The sequence below is a fragment of the Odontesthes bonariensis genome, chromosome 2 (genome assembly GCF_027942865.1).
Source record: "Odontesthes bonariensis isolate fOdoBon6 chromosome 2, fOdoBon6.hap1, whole genome shotgun sequence".
NCBI classification, from domain to species: Eukaryota; Metazoa; Chordata; class Actinopteri; order Atheriniformes; family Atherinopsidae; genus Odontesthes; species Odontesthes bonariensis.
The window spans coordinates 46729954-46753470 of NC_134507.1; the positions used below are offsets into that span (position 1 = coordinate 46729954).

At 42.2% G+C, this 23517-nt stretch overlaps 1 protein-coding gene across 1 annotated transcript in view; it reads left to right on the top strand.

The window, feature by feature from the left end:
- Window positions 1-23517, top strand: part of dnah10 (dynein axonemal heavy chain 10) — a 93501-nt gene that overhangs the window by 53337 nt on the left and 16647 nt on the right. The window contains exons 36-61 of the mRNA XM_075473144.1: window positions 2907-3098; window positions 3249-3367; window positions 3452-3610; window positions 3707-3842; window positions 3944-4066; window positions 4150-4281; window positions 4419-4635; window positions 4890-5009; window positions 5119-5264; window positions 5873-6025; window positions 6117-6377; window positions 6468-6640; window positions 6727-6820; window positions 6933-7100; window positions 7250-7438; window positions 7704-7875; window positions 7951-8154; window positions 8245-8325; window positions 8502-8699; window positions 8830-8991; window positions 9088-9262; window positions 9571-9752; window positions 12919-13055; window positions 13142-13359; window positions 13483-13704; window positions 13897-14044. Coding sequence (XP_075329259.1) covers window positions 2907-3098; window positions 3249-3367; window positions 3452-3610; window positions 3707-3842; window positions 3944-4066; window positions 4150-4281; window positions 4419-4635; window positions 4890-5009; window positions 5119-5264; window positions 5873-6025; window positions 6117-6377; window positions 6468-6640; window positions 6727-6820; window positions 6933-7100; window positions 7250-7438; window positions 7704-7875; window positions 7951-8154; window positions 8245-8325; window positions 8502-8699; window positions 8830-8991; window positions 9088-9262; window positions 9571-9752; window positions 12919-13055; window positions 13142-13359; window positions 13483-13704; window positions 13897-14044 — 4281 coding nt within the window. The remainder of the gene's footprint in view (window positions 1-2906; window positions 3099-3248; window positions 3368-3451; window positions 3611-3706; window positions 3843-3943; window positions 4067-4149; window positions 4282-4418; window positions 4636-4889; window positions 5010-5118; window positions 5265-5872; window positions 6026-6116; window positions 6378-6467; window positions 6641-6726; window positions 6821-6932; window positions 7101-7249; window positions 7439-7703; window positions 7876-7950; window positions 8155-8244; window positions 8326-8501; window positions 8700-8829; window positions 8992-9087; window positions 9263-9570; window positions 9753-12918; window positions 13056-13141; window positions 13360-13482; window positions 13705-13896; window positions 14045-23517) is intronic.

The window sequence follows — 23517 nt, forward strand, 5'->3', positions numbered from 1 at the left end:
TAAAATTTTAAAGTCAAGTTAATATCTCCTAATAACAATAAAGGCTAAGCTTTAATAACTTTAAGATGATATCAAATTGTTTGACATCTGACTGTCTGGCCGTGATATTAAATCCTGAATCCTGGTAGTTTAATCTATGTCATATGGTCTGACTGTCTGATCTCAGTTCTGCTTCAGGTGAAATCATAAAGTTTCACTATGTAGAATATTTTTTAAGATTGTATTTTAATTAAAGGAGCAAATCTCCTAATCACTCTGCTTGTGTATTTGACTTTAGCTCTTTAAGAGAGCTGTTAAATTTTATTTCAGCAACAATTTGTATGAATGTCTCAAACACTGTTCTTCCTGGATTTATTTTTCTTATCTCATCTCTGCGATTTTTTTCATTGTAAAGCTGTTTTCAGTTTATCTACATACTTTGGTGTCTCTCCCAATCATATGCATGTTTAAATAGATGGATGAATTAATACTAATTGCTCTAGTACAAAACTAAACCCCCATTATAATCATTATATCATTATAAACTCAGGCCAATGATCACTCAGAGTCTGTTTGGATTGTTCTCACTCTCAGGGCTGAATGAGAGAAAAAACAGGGTTGAGAAAAGACAATCTTAGGGTGTGCGCATTTATGACAAAGAGAACAACTATAAAATTAAATTGGGAACATTATGGCTCAAAAAGCGTTTGAGGCTTTTCATTATTCATTATTCATTATTTCCTGTAATGCTGCTGCACAGCTGATCTTTAGTTAAAAACCTCAGGCCTCGCCTTCAAATCTGTTAATTTTTTCCTTACAGGTCTCTTATTAGTGCGTTGATGCTAAAAAAAAATTATTAACTTTTGTCAATAAACTTTGGGATCAAATATATCATATATCAACTCTTTCCTTCTGTACCCTGCATGTGCTTGATTCTTACTCTCTCGTTTGTTTTGAAAACATTTTGAACACACATACTCAGCCTCAGTGGAGCAAACCCGCACACTCTTTTTCTGCATTTCTCCAGTCCAATTTATCTGTCCCTCGTTTTTCTTCTCACCTCGGGACCATTTTCTTCCATCTTTCATTCAATTTTTGTGACATGTTCACACCATAAATATACTGTTACCCCCCTTTTTATCTATGCCAAACCCCAATATTGAACAGAAACCACTCGAGATCTGCTGGAGCAGTCAAATATCTTCGAGCGGTGAATCCCCCCCCCACAGTTGCATGAAAATTAAAAATTCTGACCCTGTGTCCTACAGTATAAATTGATTCTGTCAACCCGACGAAGTTTCGGGATTATAGACTGCTTCGCACCCCGGAAGTCTCAATCCTTCATCCCAACTCTCGTCAGAGGAGAAACCTTCCGTGTCGGAATTCTTCTAAATTTATTTATTTAGTTGACCCACTCAGTTTGGGCTTTTATAAACTACGTCGCCACACTTAGCTATTAGTGCACGGAAAAATTTTTTGAAGACAAGTTCCCCGAATGGGATATTCATTTATAAAACGAATTTATCTTTTATTTGTTCGAATTCACTTGTCAGGACACTTATTCACTTTCCCTGTGTGAGGCTATATGTTTATACTTGACTGTTACCATTCAATGCAAACATCAGACAGTACATTAACACTTGGATTTACCATGATCAGAGGACAACTCAATTCAGACAACTTCATTTAGGTTATTCAATATGCAGAAATTTCATATTTAGTCATTAAGTGGTGTTCCGCTCACCTTTTTTCTGGCGCCTCAAATTGTCTCAAAAAAGTCGTCCCTCCAATCACCTCGAGCCGTCCTCCCTCGCACGGGGGTCGCACGGCATGGTGGTCTCTGAGCTTGCCAACCACGGGTTCACTACGGGTTGTAGTCACACGTCAAAGCATATCAGCGCTGGGCTCAGTGGGAAAGAATCCCCGCAGGAAGTCTGTCAGACTGCACCTCAATTTCCGGGTATCATTTGTATTTATAGCCTCATAGGTTGGACTCACACTCGACCGAGCATGATTGGACATGGGTAGGTTCAACATGCTTCGTCATATTCTCTGGATCAGCCAAAACAATGTGTGTGTGTGTGAATCTGCCCTTGCCCTCCCTGGCTTTCCCAATTGTTTTGTCTTTCTACTCCTGGATCACTTTAGGTCATAATGGAAAAGTACTGAGAATTATTTCATTCATAATGTCTAAGAACAAAGCCAATTTTTACAACCTAAAGCCCTTAGAGATGGTATTACAAACATATGGTTTACAATAAGTATTACAACCCTTCAGACTTTTGAAGAGCTCTCATCTCAGTATGGGTTACCCCATACTATTTTTTTTCAAATACCTCCAGTTTAGGCACTTTGTTATCTCCAAACAAGGTGGCCATCTTTTACCGTTGAAGGGAAAACTCTAGATAAACTGGTGAATAGTAAACAGGGAGTGAGGGGGTTAATATCCTACTTTTCAGGAATTTCTCAAATTATAGGTTGGGAGGAGCTAAGAGTGAAAAGCAAATGGGAAGAAGACCTGGAGTGTACTTTTGAAGAAGAGGAATGGGACAAATGGGTTTGCATTTGTTCTTACTTATCTGGACTGGTACACACTCTGTAGGAATGGATGGTCGAACCTGTAGGGGTAGGTTTGGGAGGAAGGGATGGGCTGACATGATATATCTTTATGCATTGTCCTGGGGTTGTTATGTTAAAAAAGGAAAAACCAATAAAGATATTGTAGGGAAAAAAAATACAAGTATGTAACAGTGTACGTATCGACAGAATTTTTTTTGCTTGAAACAGTAAAGGTTGATTTGGTATAAAATACTTTTGGCCTTGCAATATTTCCTATTTGTGAAAATCTACATATTGTTTCCTTTTCATTTTCTTTTATTCTTTCTTTTTAATGACTTGACCACTATATACCTCTTTCGTCTCAACAGGATGTGGTATTGATGCGTGCCCTCAGAGATATGAATCTGCCGAAGTTCGTGTTTGAGGACGTTCCTTTGTTTCTTGGGCTGATCTCAGACCTGTTCCCTGGACTGGATTGCCCTCGTGTGCATTATCCCAACTTCCATGGTGCTGTGGAGCAGACCCTGCAAGAAAAAAAATATCTCATCCTGCCCATCCAGGTGTTTCATCTGCAACTTAGATTTGTGCCTTTGAGACAAAGGGTTTCTTATACAATTTAACGACATGTTAGTTTTACTCTCAAAGAATTAAATCATGAAAAATCATAGGTATGTTGAAATGTCGATTGTTTGTTATACTGTCTCTGGTAGTTGGATAAAGTGGTGCAGTTGTATGAGACGATGATGACCAGGCACACTACTATGATTGTGGGCCCAACAGGTGGAGGAAAATCAGTCGTGATCAGCACATTATGTCAAGCTCAGACCAAGTGAGTGTTTCTGTTTACATCACTTCTTTTCCACCTTCTCGATCTTATGTGTGGACGACCGTGATCTTCATTTTATCTTTTCAGATTGGGACTGCATACCAAGTTATATCCCCTGAACCCTAAAGCCATGAGTGTCATTGAACTTTATGGAGTTCTTGACCCTGACACTCGAGACTGGACTGATGGGATTTTATCCAACATCTTCCGTGAAATGAACAAGCCTACTGACAAAAAAGAGAGAAGGTAGAAAGTGAAACATTAAAGGAGACATGTGCCACTAACACATTATGAGAGGACATTCTGTAAAATATCACAATAAGACATCCTCTTGACTCACAGGTACATCCTGTTTGATGGGGACGTGGATGCCCTGTGGGTAGAGAATATGAACTCAGTGATGGATGACAACAAGCTCCTCACCTTAGCCAATGGGGAACGGATCCGTTTACAGAGTCACTGTGCGCTGCTATTTGAGGTTTTGTCTTCAGTTTGAAATTGCTATTAAAATAATACGTTTCCTTGCACTTTTGGTAAACCACTCATTGTAGATCTTGTAATGTAACTGTGCCACCACAGGTTGGAGATCTGCAGTATGCTTCCCCTGCTACTGTGTCTCGATGTGGGATGGTTTATGTTGACCCCAAAAACTTGCGATACACTCCATACTGGCAAAGATGGGTGAACAGCAGACCTGAAAAGGTATCAGAAAATACATACACAATGTGACAGTTAATCTTGTCTCTAATTTGATAATATCTCAACAATGTCTGTCTTTTTTTTAGGAACAAGAGGATCTTGACAGACTGTTTGAGAAATATGTGCACAGCAGTATTGACATGATTGTAGATGGTATTGTTGATGGTAAACAGGATCAGAAACTGGAGACTGTCGTCCCTCAGACTGATCTGAACATGGTAGGTCATTCACCCACTACAAATAAGTTTCAGCACTTGGATTGTTGTATTTAAGCAGAAAATACGAAGTGAAGTTTGTTATAGTCCCATGTTTAAAATACTTAAATTAATTGTGTATGTTTTGATCTTGTGTTCAGGTCACTCAGTTATGCTTGACACTGGACGCTTTGCTTGAGAGTGAGAGCAGCAGCGCTGATGTCCTTGAGTGTTACTTCCTGGAAGCTCTGTACTGCTCACTGGGGGCCACGTTGATGGAGAGTGGTAGAATCAGGTTTGACGAGTTAATCAAAAAGGTTTCCTGCTTAGCCACGGTGCATGATGAGAAAGCCGGGGCTGGGCCTGGTGAGATCCCAGGTAAAAAGCAGGGATTTGTCCTTAAACAATTATGAAACCACCCTTCAGTGTCAGCATTATGCTTTTTTTGTATCCTACATTTGATTTGAAGTTGTGTTGTGTTCCATATTGTGTTGTAGAAATATAATAAATGATGGTATACAATTTGGTGTAGAAGGAACCTTATCACCGTATACTCTCCAAAAGAGTACATTATGTGTGCATATGTGTTTTACATGTCAGTCATTAATTGCAAAATGACTACCTCCATACAGGATACCTCCCTACTCTGTATGATTTCCATTTTGATGGAACACAGGAGAAGTGGGTTCCCTGGAGGTCCTTGGTTGCCAAATATATTCACAACCCTGAAATGAAGTTTGCTGATATCTTAGGTAACTGTTCTTTCTGTGAGCAGAACAGCAAGCACTAATTAAGTGTAAATACATGCACAAGCATCTAAACTTTTGGCCTTGACTTATTTATGCTCTGCCTATGCTTCAGTGCCAACTGTTGACACCACAAGAGCCAGCTGGATCGTGGAACAGATGGTGAAGATAAAGAGGCCAGTGCTACTGGTTGGAGAGTCTGGCACTTCTAAGACTGCCACCATCCATAACTTCCTGAAGAATGTTAATGCAGATACAAAGGTAATATTGAAGGGGACATGCTATGTCAAATATATATCTTTTTTTGTGCTTTAGAAAACATTGCCTATAAATATATATGTATATAGTTTTTACTTTAGCTACTTAAACTTAAAACACAGAGAAAAAGACTGACGTAGAAGCCCAGAGTTTTTATTACTGTGTGGCTTTGACTTGTCTAGCATCTTTGGGCTGGCCATTATCTTTCATTAGCATTTCGACCTGTGGCATAGTGGCTTATCAACCTGTTCAATGTTATAGTTGATAGGTGTACTTGTGCCTACAAGAGGGATTAGTAGCAACCATCAGTGACTGAACTATACGTGATTTCAGAAAAAGAAAAACTATCAATCAAATATTTTTGTGTCAATTTGGTATTTACTTGTGTGAGCTTGGTTAGCACTGTGTGCTAGTTCGAGCTCTTAGGCTCGGTATTTTATGCTACCTCATACGGTAATAATGTGCTTCTGGGATTATTAAATGTAATTTATGTTTGGATGTTAGCTCGAAGCTGTACCACAGATCTCTAAAAGACATTTCATTCAGACCCTCAGGAAATTGTAAAATAATAAAAAATCTCAAGATTACCCTGTTCAAATATCTTTTTCTAGATTCCTCTCATCATCAACTTCTCATCCAGAACGACTTCGTTAGACCTGCAGAGAAACTTGGAGGCTAATGTGGAAAAAAGAACCAAAGATACTTATGGTCCCCCGATGGGGAAGAGACTACTGGTCTATATAGATGACATGAACATGCCAAAAGTACCTGTTTCAAGCTCTCTATTAAGTCTGTTATTTCCTTTACTGTGGTGATAGAGCTTATATATTTGAATTTTTTGTAATGCATTTTCAGGTGGATACTTATGGTACACAGCAGCCTATTGCTCTTCTGAAGCTTCTGTTGGACAGAGGAGGCCTGTATGACAGAGGAAAAGAGCTCAACTACAAACTCCTCAAGGACCTTGGCTTTATTGCTGCCATGGGAAAGGCAGGAGGTGGGAGGAATGAGGTGGATCCACGCTTCACCTCGCTCTTCAGCGTCTTTAGCATTCCGTTTCCAACTGTGGAATCTCTCCACCTTATCTATGCTTCCATTATCAAAGGCCACGCCAGAGTAAGTGTCTGTTTTCCCACACAGAGTCTTGATCTTCGATATTACTCAGATTTAATAAACTAATAAACTTAACAAAATTCCATTTTGTAGCCATTTGAGGATTCCATACAGAAGGTTTGTGACAAAGTCACCTTCTGCACACTGGAACTGTACAACATCATTATCAAAGATCTACCACCCACGCCCTCCAAGTTCCACTACATCTTCAACCTGAGGGACCTGTCAAGAGTCTATAATGGACTGATTCTCACCCAACCAGACAGGTCTGAGCCAACACATTCACTCTCCTTATAGTCGATTGATAAAAGATCTCTTTTGAAACGCCTCCTTCCAATTTTTTCTCTCACAGATTTTTGACTGTCACCCAATTTGTACGTGTCTGGAGAAATGAGTGCCTGAGAGTCTTCCATGACAGACTCATTGATGAAACTGACAAGACTTTGGTAATACATATCTGCCAAAACATAAACATATAAAAAAACTAGTTGACAGAAACCTACCTTTTGCTTTTGTTTTTCTCTGGCAGTTTTCAAATGCACCTTTTTTTGCCTCCAGGTTCAAGGTTACATAAAGAATCTGACTGAAGAGCATTTCAAGTCAGATATGGAGGCAGTGATGAAGGACCCGATTCTTTTTGGAGACTACAAAACAGCCCTCAGTGAATCGGAACCAAGAGTCTATGAGGACATCCAAGGCTATGACGCTTCAAAAGCTTTGTTTCAGGTAAAATACTATTAGTGTTACATTAACAATGGTGGCCTCATTCTAAAAGCCTTTTCTGAAATTTGATATTTAAATGCAACATCATTTTTTTTTGTTTCGTACAAAGATTTCCTGCCATTTTCCGACCATTGTGTTTTTTCATTCTGCAGGAAATTCTCGAGGAATATAACGAGACCAAGTCTAGAATGAATCTAGTACTGTTTGATGACGCACTGGAGCATCTGACCCGGGTCCACCGCATCATCCGCATCGATCGTGGTCATGCCCTGCTTGTTGGAGTGGGGGGCTCTGGCAAGCAATCCCTTACCAAGCTTGCTGCGTTCTCTGCCGGCTGTGAGGTTGTAAAAGACATTCAACTGATGTGATGAAAGGAAGCTAACATAAACATTAATAGTTTTATTTATTATTTCCTACATTTATAACAAAAAAGTCATAAATACTGAAATTACAGTTTGTGCTCATCAGTTAGGCTTTACTTGTATGTTCATCTCCTGGTCTAACTCTCTTCAAGAAGAGCTAGAAAATGAAGGTTAGGTTAAGCAGCATTAAGCTGTATAAACAAATGTGCTTTCAACATCTGGTAATTGATACTGCTTGTGTCAGGTGTTTGAGATCACACTGAGCAGAGGATACAATGAGTCCAACCTCCGGGAAGATCTGAAAACATTGTACTTGAAGCTTGGCATTGAAAATAAGAAGACGGTGTTCCTCTTTACTGATGCTCATGTTGCTGAGGAAGGCTTCCTGGAGCTCATTAACAACATGCTGACCTCAGGTTGGATATCACTCGAGCTCAGGCTTGATTTAAAAGCTACAGCTGTAGTACTCTGATCATTCATTCTCTGTATAGGCATAGTTCCAGCACTGTTTCCTGATGATGAGAAGGAATCAATTCTTAACCAGCTTCGTGATGAGGCTCTTAAGATGGGAGCAGGTCCCTCAAAAGAGAGCGTGTGGCAGTACTTTGTTAACAAGAGCGCCAACAATCTACACATTGTTTTAGGCATGTCTCCAGTGGGAGACACCCTGAGAACACGCTGCAGGAACTTCCCAGGTAAATTATGCGTTTGGGCTTCATTTGATTTCACATCATTTACTGTATTGTACTTTCTATTGTTTTATGTGAGTGCTGTGTTTTTTTCAGGACTGATGAACAATACTGTGATAGATTGGTTTTTGGCATGGCCGCCACAGGCGTTGTATGCAGTTGCTGAGTCCTTCCTTGGTGGGTTGTAACAAAAAAAGAAAAGAAAAGAAAACTCACAAATTTGTTCTTGTAAAAAATGCAGAAATTTTGGACTTCCTTTAATTTGTTGTGGAGCTAAATTTTCAGACGGATGGTTGGAACAACTTAATCCTTAAATCTTGACAATTAACAAAGTTTTTTTTTTGCTTCCACAGGTGAAAGTCCAATGATTCCTGAGGCACACTCTGCAGCGGTTATAGATCATGTATGCATGGTTCATACCTCTGTGGGTGACTACAGTAAGCTTTTCCTGCAAAAACTTAGACGGTGTAACTTTGTTACTCCAAAGAACTACTTGGACTTTATCAACAGCTATTCCAACCTGTTGGAGGAAAAGGACCAATACATCCTGGGTAAGAGGATGGACCATATTATAAATCTTGTGCCTCTGTTTTGTAAGGGTTGGTCTGGTGCAACATAAATACTTTAAATACTCATTAGTATGTTTGTGATGATTTCAGCCAATCTTTTTTTGTGTTTTAGCTCAATGCAAACATTTAGAGGGAGGTTTAGATAAACTTAAGGAAGCCAGTGAGCAGCTAGCTGAGCTGAATGTCAAGCTAGCAGATCAGAAGGTGGTCCTTGCTGAAAAGACCACAGCTTGTGAAACCCTTCTGGAAGAGATTGCCAGAAACACAAAAATAGGTCAGTGAGTGCCTGTATCCTTTAACACATGGTCATGATAATAAATTTAGTTACACACAGCTATTTCAAACACTTACTTGTAACTTTTTCTTTTAGCCAAGGAGAAAAAGACTCTTGCAGAAGATAAAGCCACAGAGATTGAAGAGCAGAATAAAGTCATAGCTGTTGAAAAGACAGAAGCTGAAAGTGCCCTGACTGAAGCTCTGCCAGCATTAGAGGCTGCAAGAAATGCCCTGCAAGACCTGGAAAAATCTGATGTCACGGAGATTCGGTAAACTCCTCCAGAATAAGATCAAATCATGCTGTTGAAATAATTGGCAATGATGGTCAAATGAATCTTGCTGAACAAATTGATAAAGAACTTAATCTGATAACCAAATACCACTACAAAACTTCTGTAAAGAAAGCAGATGTTAACCCAAAATATACTCAATAGAAAGGTTTTTTTGTTTTTTTTTAGGATGTAAATAGAAAACTGACCAGTAATTAATATTTGAAATTCTTGATAGAAAAATTAAACTTAAGTTATCGGTTAATCCTTTCCAACTATCGGCCTCTTCCTTCTGGTTCGTCCTGCAGGTCTTTTGCTAAGCCACCCAAACAGGTGCAGGTGGTCTGCGAGTGCATCCTGGTGTTGCGTGGCTACAAAGAAATCAGTTGGCAGTCAGCAAAGGGGATGATGTCAGAGGCTAACTTCCTGCGCTCTCTGATGGAGATGGACTATGATTCCATAAGTAATAACCAGGTCAGGATGGTCAAAGGTAGGTTGAACCCACGATCAGTGGAAAACTACCGTAAATGCTGTAGTGCATCAAAACAGTGAAAGTAACAGTTTGTATAATTCTAAAGAACCTGAGGTATGACCTCCTGAGTCTTCCCAGGCAAGCTTTCTTGTAATTGATTTAAATTGCCATAAGGAATATTTCTCAAGTCTTCTCCAAGGACATCTCAGAGCTCCTCTTTGGATGGAGGTTGCATTTGGCTGTGTTCTCTGTCTAGATGATCCCACACTGCTTTGATATTGTCCGGGCTCTTAGGAGGTTTCGTCACTCCATAAGACCCGTTGCCACTGATTTTCAGTCCAGTTCTTGTGTAATTGGGCATATCTCATTCTTAGCTCCCAGTTTGTCTTCTTCTTTTTTTTTTTTTTTCTTTCTTTTTTTTTTACCCTTGTCCTGTCCAGCATTATGGCAGCAGAATTGTGATCTGAATACCGTTTATGCTAAACACATTTGCTATGCCAAGGGAAGCTTTATGAATGTAAAGCTCCCCTTGATGCCTATCAACTCCTCATTTTTATTTATTTATTTTTGTTACAATATTTAACATGATGTGATAATAGTGCTGAACCAGACCGGGGGACAGAGAGAGAGGGAGAGTGAAGAAGAGAAAAAAGGAACAGAAACATGAAGAGACAAACATAAAAAACAATGAAAAATCCGACAACCAGCTGCTACACCTGTAAAAACAAAACTGAAGACAATGCACAGCTTTCGTGGGGAATCCAGCCTTAGAAGCACCAGGAGCACCTGTAAGCAGACAAGCAGAGAACAAACACACAAACAAAAAAAAAACACAAGCAGCAGCAATCTCATATAATACACAGGTGACCTTAAACCACAGGACAGCACAACAACTGCTTAGTGAGCATGCTACTGGGCTAATGAATGTGTGTGTGTGAGTGTGAGTGTGTGTGTGTGTGCATGAACATGCAATACACATAGATGGTCCCACATAATAACCATGCTTAAATATCAGTGTATAGGGCCACAATCCCCACCCCCCCAGCAATCAGAAGCAGGCCGAGAGGGCCCCCAGACCCAGGCCACCAACAGCCCCCAAGGAGCACAGAACCCGGGAAGCCCACCATAGGGACAACCACGCATCCCCCCAGAAGACAGCAGAGGAAGCCCCCGGACAGAGCCCCCACAAGCATCGGGCAGAGCCCCCCCGACGACCAGAGGCGGCAGCCTACCAGCCCCGCCAGGCCCCCGCCACCCAGACATGGGCCGCGCGCCGGAACCGGCCCCCGCGAGCCCGAGCGCCACCAAACCCCCCAGCAGGGGCCCCGCCCAACACCCGAGAGGGCCAGGCGCCCCAGACAACCAACCGCAGTGGGCCAGCGCGTGCCCCAGTGCCCCTGGACAAGCGCCCCGGGAGTCAAGACGTGCCCACAGGTGGGTGAGGCCGCGAGCAGCGGGGAGAAGCAATGCCCCCCCCCATCAGGAACAGCACAAGCAGGCCAGAGGACAGCAGGACCCAGACCCAGACCCAGACCCGGTCACCCCATAAATCATATAAGGAAGAAAAAAAAGAATTTTTAAAAATAAAAATATTTTAAAAAAAACACATCCACACACACTCGCACAGCACATGCATCCAGTTTGTCTTCTTCAATGGGTAGTTGACTGTCACCCTTTCATGGAGACCATTGTTGAAGCTTCCGTAAACAGTAGATGGATCAACTGAAGGGTCAATTGTCTGAATTGCCCTGCAACATCTTGCCAATATGGTTGCATGAGGGGGCATATATGGAAGTGGTCAGCCATGGTCTGTCCACATTGTCTCCAGCATTTATCCTGTCCCTGGTAACTCTGCTGTTTAGATTTCAATTTAGGAGTGACAAAATATTGTATTAAAGGGATAGTTTGCCCCTTTTGACATGAAGCTGTATGACATCCCATACTAGCAATATCGTTTATGAACTTTGACTTACTCCCCACTGCGTTCTGTGAGCTGAGTTCCAGCCTCGTTTTGGCGTTGACAAAAGTAGTCCGACTAGTTGACTGGGGCCACAAAAATAAAGCGTTTTGCTTCTCAAAACAATATGTCAGTAAATGTGTCAATAAAAAGTCAGACCTCACAATCGCTTGGCGCTATTTTCTCTCCCTTCGTATCACTGCATGCTGTGTAGACCATGTAGACCGAAGTGCAGACCGAGCAGTCCCCTGGTTCTGAGCAGTAAACACCGTAACAGGCGCGGCTGTCTACAGGTGCCATTTTTTATGTCTTTCTTCCTCACCTTCAGGTATTCCATAGCTGCGGATATTGTCTCGCTGTGACCGAGCCTCCAAGTCTGTCATTTTTGTTTGCATAGATTCTTGTTTCTGCTGCATTTGTCGGAGCGAATCCTCAAGGTCGAGGTTGCGGTCCTCCAGCTCGGCCAAATGCTGTTAAGCTTCCTCGACTTCCGTTCTTGTGTTTTTCAAGTCCCCCCGATATCTCCCAGGGCCTGATTAATCTTGTCTCGGAGTTCAGTCAGCTCCTTCTTCATGTCCTCTCTCAACGTAGACCGGAATGTGTGTAGCTCGTTCTTTACATCGGAGCGCATCGCCTTGATCTCAGTGTGAATACCAGCCGGGTCAAGTCCGGCCGGGCTAGGTGTGCTAGCATTAGCGTCAACGTTGCTCTCCGCAGATACTTTATCACCTATTCAAGATCTTGTGTGCTTTTAGCTTTTCTGGTTTCGTCCCCTTCCATAGCATAACAACTATATTACCTTGTTAAAGCACTTGAATCTGGGGAAATAATCTGTGATTTGGGGAGAGCGTTAGGTCAGCCTTCCAACTTGTCTACGTGCCCACCTGAAGTCTAGCTGGATTTTTTTCCCATATCTTCAGGACATTACTTTCCGATACTGTTAATCTCTTCTAGATAATATTTTACGCATGCTTTAGGTAATTTCTTGCCTTCATTTACAAAAACACTGCATACCATGCTGAAATATGCCATGTTTTTAGCTCTTTGGGAATTATCTTGGATCTTGGTGGTGTAAAAACATTTTTTATACTTGTAAAACTGCATTATCTTTGCCATGTTTTCGAGATTCAACTAAATAAATGGGGAAACATTATATGTTTTTTCAACAAAATAAACAAAGGGACTAAAGATATGTAAATATATATGTTTTTATTTTCCTCTGGCTAGGCTTCTTAAAGAACCTGCAAACAACCCTTGAGGAGATGCAAGCCATCAGTAAGGCTGGTTCAGGAATGCTCAAGTTTGTCGAAGCAATCATGGGTTACTGTGATGTTGCCCGGGAAATAAAACCCAAGAGAGAGAAGGTAATCAAAGGTTTTGTTATTGCTTATAAAAATCCTGCATTTCAAGACACCTTAATGACAAAGAAGTATTGCCATTTCATTTTTAGGTGGGACGACTAGAGAAGGACTTCTTTCAGAGTAAGCGGGAACTAGAGTCCATTCAAAGTGAGCTTAGTGATATAGAGCGAGAGTTCAATTCTCTTAAAGAGAAATACGAAGCTGCTACTGTGGAGAAGCAGCTGCTACAGGATGAGGCTGACGTCATGGAGAGGAGACTTGAAGCTGCGGACAAACTCATCTCTGGCCTGAGCTCTGAAAATGAACGGTGAGGTTATAGATGCAACACCCCACTAAAAGTTGCTTGCTTTTATTTTTTTATCTTATTATTTTCATCACTTCGTGCAGCCATCTTCCAATTTTACTCCCTTTTATCAATTACCCAACTCAGATGGACCAAAGATTTGGATGAACTGAAGCAGCAGCGTGTGCGTCTCCTTGGTGACTCTCTGATCTCTGCTGCTTTTTTGAGCTACGAGGGGGCTTTCAGCGGGGACTTCAGGAATGAAATGGTATATCAGATATGGGTTAAGGATGTGCAGGAGAGAGGCATCCCCTTGAGTCAGCCTTTCAAAGTGGAAATTCTTCTAACTGATGAGGTAGAAATCAGCAGGTGAGGATAACATGCTCACAGTATGTTGAAACTTTTTTTCATATTAGAAGACGTCATACCTTGTTGCGTCAATTTATCCTGTGAAATGAAAGGAATTAGGTGTTGTGAGGTGCTATTTGTAGCAAATAAGGTAATTTGTTTAGCTGAACTCAGATTATGGAGTGTGTGTTGCTAATAAACCCTGTGGGACAGGTGGTGCTCAGAGGGTTTGCCCTCAGATGAGCTGTCCGTGCAGAACGGAATCCTCACAACCAGAGGGAGCCGATTTCCTATGTGTATTGACCCTCAACAGCAAGCACTCAACTGGATTAAAAAGAAGGAAGAAAACAATAACCTCAAGGTATAAAAAGTTCTGTGCTCACACAGGTCTCAGAGTGACTGCTAAGTGGCCCAGAATAAGCACATTGGGCCTCATGCAAGAACATTTTCATATACTTATTCTAAATTTCTCTCACTTTTTTCGTAAGAAGGTCTCGTACGAACACGTCACGTCAGATTCAACAAACGCTCTTAACTTCGGAAAAAGTGTGTAAACCACCTGCGTAAATGATGAATGCCACCCGTGCGTATTTAAGTGCACGTGCACGAGGATAGTAGATTTGCATACTCCACGCCCAAAACAATACCATATAAGGCAACACTTCCTCCCTCCTGTGCCAGGACGTGTTGAGTGATGAGTCATGAGAATGGCATCAAGGTGCAAAGAGAACAACTTTAGGGGCTCTGAGACTGAAGTTCTGCTTTCAGAGATCCAGAAAGGGAAATCTGTCATTTTTAGCAGTGTCAGCTGAATTACGGAACATGCTAAAGCTAAGAAATTACGAGCGCTGTTAATAAGGTGTGTCACCTGTAGTTTGTAATGTCACCGGAATAAAAAAGAAATGGTTTGATATGAAAATGGCTTAAAAAAAAAAAAACGTCTCGCCATGGCCAGGCACTCGATGACTGCAACTAAAGCCGTGCAATCAGTTGTTGCCTCATCATGATGGGACTTTGACGGGACGGTCCATGAGGGGGGTCTTCTGGCACCACACCTTCTGGTCTGCCTGGGCTGGTTCAGGTAGTAGGAGACCCTCGTTCATGGCAATATTGTGCAAATCTGGCATTCCTTCTCTGGGCTATAGAGCAGTTTGCCCCCCCGCTGTATTGAGACACACCCATCTGGCCTTCAGCTCAGTGCGCTCCACAACAGCACGGGTGCTTTGATGCGTATTTGTGAACAGAATTACGAGTGATCCAGACCTGTCGTAGGAGTTTCCGAAAATAGTCTGCTGTTATTCCAATCAAGTTAGCTTGACTAATGGATTGTATATTTAATTACTTTGAAGCAAACATAAATAAATATGTACATTATACCCCATAATGATGCTGACATTATTCTGTTTGACTTAAATTATGCACTAATTGAAGGTTAATTTGACTCTGTATATAACAAGGTCAATGCGAAGTGTAACCAGCGACTGACTTGCTACTTTTGGATGCCTTAGCGCGTCAGGCTCTTGGAAGAGAGTGTGTGTTCCGAGACCGTGTAGATATCCTTGCGGAGAAAGACGAATGGCTGACATCGCGATTTAGATTGCCAAGGACTGTGCTGATGGAAATATGCAGCTTGCTAGAGCCACAACTCCAGAGAGAAACACGCCGATCAAACCCAATTCCACCACACGTCCAGGTCCTCACCACCCTTGGATATTTTGCCACGGGAGATTGAAGTTGTGCGCTCCCCTTGGTCATCACCTTGGGCACTCTGTTACACAGCCCTGTCCTGCTTAGAGACGTGACGTGATGTCACATTCGCCACGTTGCAGCTTCGTGCGGGTGTGTCTCCCTGCAACACGGTCGTCTTTCCATTAAGGTCAAGGAAAAACAGATAGGAGATTACTTTTATTTATTATCTATTTTTATTTTTTACTTTTCGATCAAAACTCCTGATTTGGACTCCAGAGAGACTCCATAGAGACTCCAGAGAAACTCTGGAGAGCTTGCTAAAAACATGGCAACCATGGATGCTATGGACACGTCCTTACCTGCAGAGGTGGAAAAGCAACTTGAAAAAGCTCAGAAAAAGATCGCCGATCTCCTGGATGATATTGGACGACTATCAGACGAGCTGCAGTGGAAGGACTCGCTGTTGGCCACCGTCAAATCCCGGCTCCCGACACTGTCCAGCTGGCTAGAGGCCACGCAGACCGGTGAACTACACCAGCATAACGCTGCCGCTGCACTGAAGGACACTGTCGTCTGGGAGCCTCCCTCTTCCACCTGTCAGCGGCCATCCTGCTCTACTCCGAGCGAGGCGACTCCTTGGTCCGAGGTTCCTGGCGGGGCTCCGTGCGGGGCGCCCTCCTCCTTCAGCATCACCAACAAATATTCGGCTCTCCCTATGAGCGAGGAGCCGCTGGTTCGGGCTCTTGACCAGGGGACCTCTGATGCCTCCCCTCTGACGAATGCTGTGCCCCTGCTCTCAGACACCACGGCCTTCCCTCCACTCGCGGCGGCCTGTGCCCAAGTGGATGGTCGTCCAACACCGGGCCGCTCGCCTCCGTCTTCCCGGCCTTCAACCCAGCGGAGGCGGCTCCTCAAGGATGCGGTGCGATGGCACTCCCAGCGTCCTCCCCACCGTGAGTGGCATCACCCCCGGGTGCTTAACGGGGACGATGAGGCCACTGGATTGGCCAGTTCCACCGGACAACAGGCCACGACACTCGTCATCGGGGACTTCATCCTCCGGAACGTCCGTCTGAGGGGGGCGTTCACCCTGTCCTTCCCCGGCGCCACCGTTGCGGATATAACGGAGAAAATCCCAAGCATCCTGGGCTCTCACCCGCAGGTAAATAGGGTCGTTATTCATGTGGATACCAACGACACCTCCAAACAACAGTCTGAGATTTTAAAGCAGGATTTTATGGAACTTTTTAACAAACTCTGGTATTCGACATGCACACACCACACCCTCCTCTCACCACCCTAAACCAACACTGATTGACCGGTCCGCCACTGATTGATGTCCCCCAGGTCCTAGTTCCTATGTTTTTAGTCCCACCTCTGACCATAACACACAGAATACTGGACTTGGGCCTTCTGTTTTCATTAACAACTCACCAATTTCTGTCATCATCACTCAGCGTCACCAAACCAGATCCCACAATGTTCACTCTGTGAACTTAAATAACCTCAGATCTCTCCCAAAACATCAAAAATCCACACATCTAGTCTGTAAGTCACCTGTCACCATCAACATGGCACTTTTCAATGTATGCTCCCTTTTAAACAAATTTTTATTATCAACGACCTGATTTTAGATAACAAGGTTGACTGTTTATTTTTAACTGAAACTTGGCTGGGTACAGACGCGCCAGTTATTCTCACTGAGGCCTCCCCACCAAATTTTAATTTCACATTCTCCTTGAGAAGTGGCAGGAAAGGTGGTGGTACTGCATCAATAGCCAATAATTCATTAAAAACCAAACAAATCGTATTTGATCAGTACACCACCTTTGAGCATCATGCAATTGTTTTTAACAGTCCCATAATTATTTGCATCACTGTCTACAGACCACCAAAGCATGATGCTGCTTTTATCAGGGAATTTTCTGAATTTTTATCAATAATTCATGCCACTTACAATTATATCATTATATCTGGTGATTTTAACCGACACATAGACAATCCATCTGATTCTATGGTCAAAGAGTTTTTAAATTTACTGATTTGCTTGGATTTTACCCAACATGTCACACAGCCCACTCACAACAGAGGACACACACTGGATCTTGTCCTCAGCTATGGCCTGTCAGCCAGTGTGTCCTCTGTTTTTGATGTCGGACCATTACTGTGTGTTTTTTAATATCACCAGTTTTATTCAGCGGGAGACTTCGGTGCGAATTGTCAGGAAACGCTATATTACCTCTGAAGTGGCTGCAAATTTTATTGAAATATTGGGTAAGCATCCTCCAACTACTGTACCTACATCCTGTGATTTTATTGTTGAACTTTTTATCAAGAAACTAAATTCAACACTTGATCTCGTAGCTCCACTAACCACAAAGAATTTATTGCCTCAGCGCACAGCCCCGTGGAGAAATGAGGAGATTAAAAAATTGAAAAGGAATTGCAGGGTAGCTGAACGGAAATGGAGGAAAACTAAATTAATTGTTAATCATCAAATATACTGTGAGAAACTAAAAATATACAATAATACTCTCAGGATTGCAAGAACTACTTATTTTATGAACATAATCACAGATCATAAAAATAACCCAAAAATCCTTTTTAATACTATTGATCTTTTAATCAACCCTGATTTTAACAGATGTCAAAACTCTCCTTCAGACTTCCTCTGTGAAGACTTTGCAGACCACTTCGGGGGTAAAATTGATTTTATAAGATCTTCTATTTTATCTTCTCAAAATACTGTTTTTAATACATTAGAAAGCTTGTTTTTACCTGAGGAAACACTGGACAGTTTTGCCCTGGTTGATGCGGAGATGCTTGGTAGACTTTTCTCCCAAGTAAAACCAACAACCTGCCTTTTAGACCCAATTCCCACATCACTTTTTAAAACGTTTTATGGATTCTTTGAAGATGAGCTTTTGAATATCGTGAATTGTTCCCTTCAGACGGGTACTTTCCCTGCTGCCCTTAAAACGGCAGTAGTGAGACCCCTTCTGAAGAAGAACAATTTGGATCCTAATGTTCTTAATAACTACAGACCAGTGTCCAACTTACCATTTTTAAGTAAAATTTTAGAAAAACTTGTTTTTATTCAGTTGAATGATTTTTTTAAATCACCGCTCTGTTTTTGCGAAATTTCAATCTGGATTTAGGACGAACCACAGTACAGAGACTGCGCTACTGAAAATTGTTAATGATCTTAGGTGTAACTTGGACTCACACAAGCTTACAGTCCTTGTGCTACTGGATCTAAGCGCTGCTTTTGATACAGTAGATCACCTGATTCTTTTAAATAGACTAAGACACCTGGTTGGCCTCTCTGGTACTGCACTCCAATGGTTTAGTTCCTATCTCACAGATCCAAAATTCCTCGTAAGTTTGGACACATGCTCCTCAGGGATCCATGAAATGAAATGTGGTGTGCCCCAAGGCTCAATTTTAAGCCCTGTACTTTTTAATTTGTATATGCTCTCACTCGGAAATGTCATCAGGAGGCATGTTATCAATTTCCACAGCTATGCAGATGACACACAGCTGTACATATCCATGTCTCCTGATGACACAGGGCCAATTGATGCCCTTTTTAATGTATTTTAGACATCAATTCCTGGATGGCAGAAAACTTCTTACAGCTCAACCAGGACAAGACTGAGGTTTTAATTATCGATCCTAAGGCTCAGAGAGAGAAACTTTTATCAAAACTGCAAACACTGTCTTTAAATCCTTCCAATCAGGTAAAGAATCTGTGCGTTATCTTTGACTCTGAGCTCAACTTTATTCCACATATTAAGCAGGTAACAAAAACAGGATTTTATCACTTAAAGAACATAGCCAGAGTCCGCCCCTTTCTCTCTCGCGCTAACACAGGGACACTAATGCATGCTTTTATTTCCAGTCGTATTGACTACTGTAACGCCCTGCTTTCTGGTCTTCCAAAAAGAAACATTTTAGGTTTACAACTTTTACAGAACTCAGCAGCACGTGTGCTGACGAAGACCAGAAAGCTGGCACATATTACACCGGTTTTAAAATCGCTGCATTGGCTCCCTGTGTGTTTTAGGATTGATTTTAAGGTTCTTTTATTGGTTTATAAATGTCTTAGGGGTCTTGGACCTTCTTATCTATCAGAATTGCTTTTACCATATGAAGCCTCGCGCACCCTGAGATCCTCCGGCACTGGCCTTTTAATAATCCCCAAAGCTAGAACACAAACTTACGATGAGGCATCTTTTCAGCACTATGGCCCCCGTCTGTGGAATAGCCTGCTGGAGGACCTGAGGGCCGCAGAGAGTGTTGATATTTTTAAAAACAGGCTCAAGACCCACCTATTTAACTTGGCTTTTAACTAATGTCTCATTTATACATTCATTTAATTATTTTAGTCAATTTATATTTTTAGCCCTTTTATTATTTTATTATTTTTACTTTTTACGACAGAGTTCATTTTAGCTATTTCCTATTATTATTTTATTTTATCTATCTATTTATTTGATGTTCTTAGCCTTTGTAGTTTTATGTTCTTATTCCATATTCCCAGTGGGGGCCGTCTGTGCTGGGGGCTGTGATCGACTCTGGCTGGGATGTCTCTGACTTGTGGTGAACATCGGCTTGGCCAGGTGGGGGGGTCTGTGGCAGTGCTCCACTGCTGTGGGACCCTTGCTGGCCTATTAGCTTGGTGTTCACCCGGGTGGAGGCGTCCTGGTCGTGGGTTGTGATCAGCACCCAGTGCAGATGGCCTCCTGTGATGGTGTTTCCTGACCTGGCTCCTCTGTATTCAGCCACACGTTTCTAAGTTTATTTTATTTTATTTATTTATGTATATATGTATGTATGTATGTATGTATGTATGTATATTTAGATATATGTATATATATCTATATATACATATATATAGATATATATGTCTGTTTGTGTGTATATGCTAGGGTGGGGCAGGGTGGGGTGGGGATGGGGGCTGCTTATAAACATGTATAGCACTTTGTACTACATTTTTAATGTATGAAAAGTGCTTTATAAATAAAGTTTGATTTGATTTTGATTTGATCAAAACTCTCATCAGTTTATCACCCATGATACATCAAATTCCCATACTGTTGAACAAGTACAAATTACATTTCATGACATGGCTGGACTGCCAAACATAATCGGAGCAATAGACTGCACACATATACGCATCAAAGCACCCGTGCTGTTGTGGAGCGCACTGAGCTGAAGGCCAGGTGGGTGTGTCTGGATACAGCGGGGGGCAAACTGCTCTATAGCCCAGAGAAGGCATGCCAGATTATTCTGGCATGCTGCGTTTTGCACAATATTCCCATGAAGAGGGTCTCCCACTACCTGAACCAGCCCAGGCAGACCAGAAGGTGTGGTGCCAGAAGACCCCCTCATGGACCACCCCATCAAAGTGCCATCATGATGAGGCAACAACTGATTGCACGGCTTTAGTTGCAGTCATCGAGCGCCTGGCCATGGCGAGACGTTTTTTTGTAAGCCATTTTCATATCAAACCATTTATTTTTCATTGACACTACGGGTGACACGGAATTAACAGCACTCGTAATTGCTTCCAATTTCTTGGCTTTAGCAGGTCCCGTAATTCCACTGCTGACTCTGCTAAAAATGACAGATTTTCCTTTCTGGATCTCTGAAAGCAGAACTTCAGTCTCAGAGCCCCTAAAGTTGTTCTTTTTGCGCCTTGATGCCGTTTTCACTTAACACTCAATACTTCCTGGCACAGGAGATAGGAAGCAAACAGAAGAAGGAACTGATGTCCCCAGATCTGACGCTGTGACGCTTTGCTTTGCGGTAAGACGTGTTGCATCACTTCCTGTTACCTTGCTTGTGCACTGTGGAATTTCTTGCTCCGCTTGGAGTACTGATAATCACTTTATTTCGATCTATAACTTACACAATTTTGCATAGTTAAACTCTATAGCTTACCGTTCTGTTCTAACACACTCCTACAGATCTTTATTCTCACTTTTTAACGGTGTGTCTGGTTCTCTAGCGTAGCATGGCTACCGGTTCTCTTCCTCCTTCTCCTGCTTTCACCTGCTCCGTGTGTCAGATGTTTAGTTACTCCTCTGCCTCCTTTAGTGATAATGGTACATGTAACAAATGTAGTCTTTTTGTAGTTTTGGAGGCGAGGTTATCTGAATTGGAAGCTCGGCTCTGCACTGTTGAAAATCAACCGATAGCGAGCCAGGTCCCTTTAGCCAGTGTGGAGCCACCTAGCGTAGCTAGCTCAATTAGCCTCCCCCTAGCAGAACCTGAGCAGCCAGGATTACAACGTGGCTGGGTGACTGTCAGGAAGAGGCATAGCTCTAAAGTCAAGCCCGTTGTTCACCATCGACCTGTCCACGCTTCAAACAGATTTTCCCCACTCAGCGACACACCCGCTGAGGACAAAACCCTGGTAATTGGCAGCTCCATAGTCAGAAACGTGGCATTAGAGACACCAGCGGCCATAGTCAAATGCATTCCAGGGGCCAGAGCGGGCGACATAGAATCCTATTTAAAACTGCTGGCTAAGGATAAACGTAAATATGGTAAAATAGTTATTCACGTCGGCGTTAATGACACCCGGCTACGCCAATCGGAGGTCACTAAAATTAATGTTGCATCGGTGTGTAATTTTGCCAAAACAATGTCGGACTCCGTAGTTTTCTCTGGACCCCTGCCAAATCTGACCAGTGATGACATGTTTAGCCGCATGTCGTCCTACAATCGCTGGTTGTCTAGATGGTGTCCAGCAAACAACGTGGGCTACAGAGATAATTGGCAATCTTTCTGGAGAAAACCTGGTCTGATGAGGAGAGACGGCATCCATCCCACTTTGGAAGGAGCAGCTCTCATTTCTAGAAATATGGATGAATTTATTTGCCACCCTAAAACATGACAACCCAGGGTTCAGACCAGGATGCAGAGTTGTAGTCTTACACACTTCTCTGCAGCTTCCCACCTGCTGCTACCCACCCAATCAATTAACACAAAAGGAGCAAATCCTCTTGTGCAAAAAGAAATTATTAAAACAAAAACTTTAACTGAACAAAAACATCAAACTATTAAATGTGGTCTGCTGAATATCAGATCTCTCCTTTCGAAGTCTCTGTTAGTGAATGAGTTGATTTGTGATCATCATATTGATATATTTTGTCTTACAGAAACCTGGCTGCAGCAGGAGGATCATGTTAGCATTAATGAAGCAACTCCCTCTGACTGTTTAAATGTTCACGTTCCTCGAACCACAGGCAGAGGAGGAGGAGTGGCAGCTATTTTCAGATCAGGGTTACTCATCAGTCCCAGACCCAAGATTAGTTTTAGCTCTTTTGAATCTCTGATTCTCAGTTTTTCCCACGCAAAGTGGAAATCCCAGAAACCTCTTGTGTTTGTTGTTGTGTATCGTCCACCTGGCCCTTATTCTGAGTTTCTGTCTGAATTCTCAGAGTTTTTATCCCAGTTAGTGCTGAGTACAGATAAAGTCATTGTAGTGGGTGACTTTAATATTCATGTAGATGTTGAAAATGACAGCCTGAATATGAACTTTAATTCTATATTAGACTCTATTGGATTTTCTCAGAGTGTTCACGGACCGACTCACTGCCTTAATCACACCCTTGATCTTGTGCTGACTTATGGCATTGAGAGTGAACAGTTAACAGTGTTCCCTCAGAACCCTGTCTTATCTGACCATTTTCTGATAACCTTTGAGTTTACATTACTTGACTATACAGTTTCTGAGAAGAAATTTACATATAGAAGGTGTCTATCAGAGGATGCTGTAACCAGATTTAAAGAATTAATTCCATCATCCTTTTCTTCACTGCCATGTGCAGATATGACAGAGGACGACTACCTAAACTTTACTCCAGCAGCACTTGACTCTCTTGTTGACAGCACTATAGTTTCAATGCGTACAGCACTGGACAATGTTGCCCCTCTGAAAACGAAGGTAATCAGTCAGAAGAGGTTGGCTCCTTGGTATAATTCACAGCTGCGTGCTTTAAAGCAGACTGCAAGAAAGCTGGAGAGACAGTGGCGTTCCTCTAATTTAGAAGAGTCTCAGTTAGTCTGGAAAGATAGTTTAACAATGTATAAGAAAGCCCTTCGTAAAGCTAGAACTGCTTATTATTCATCATT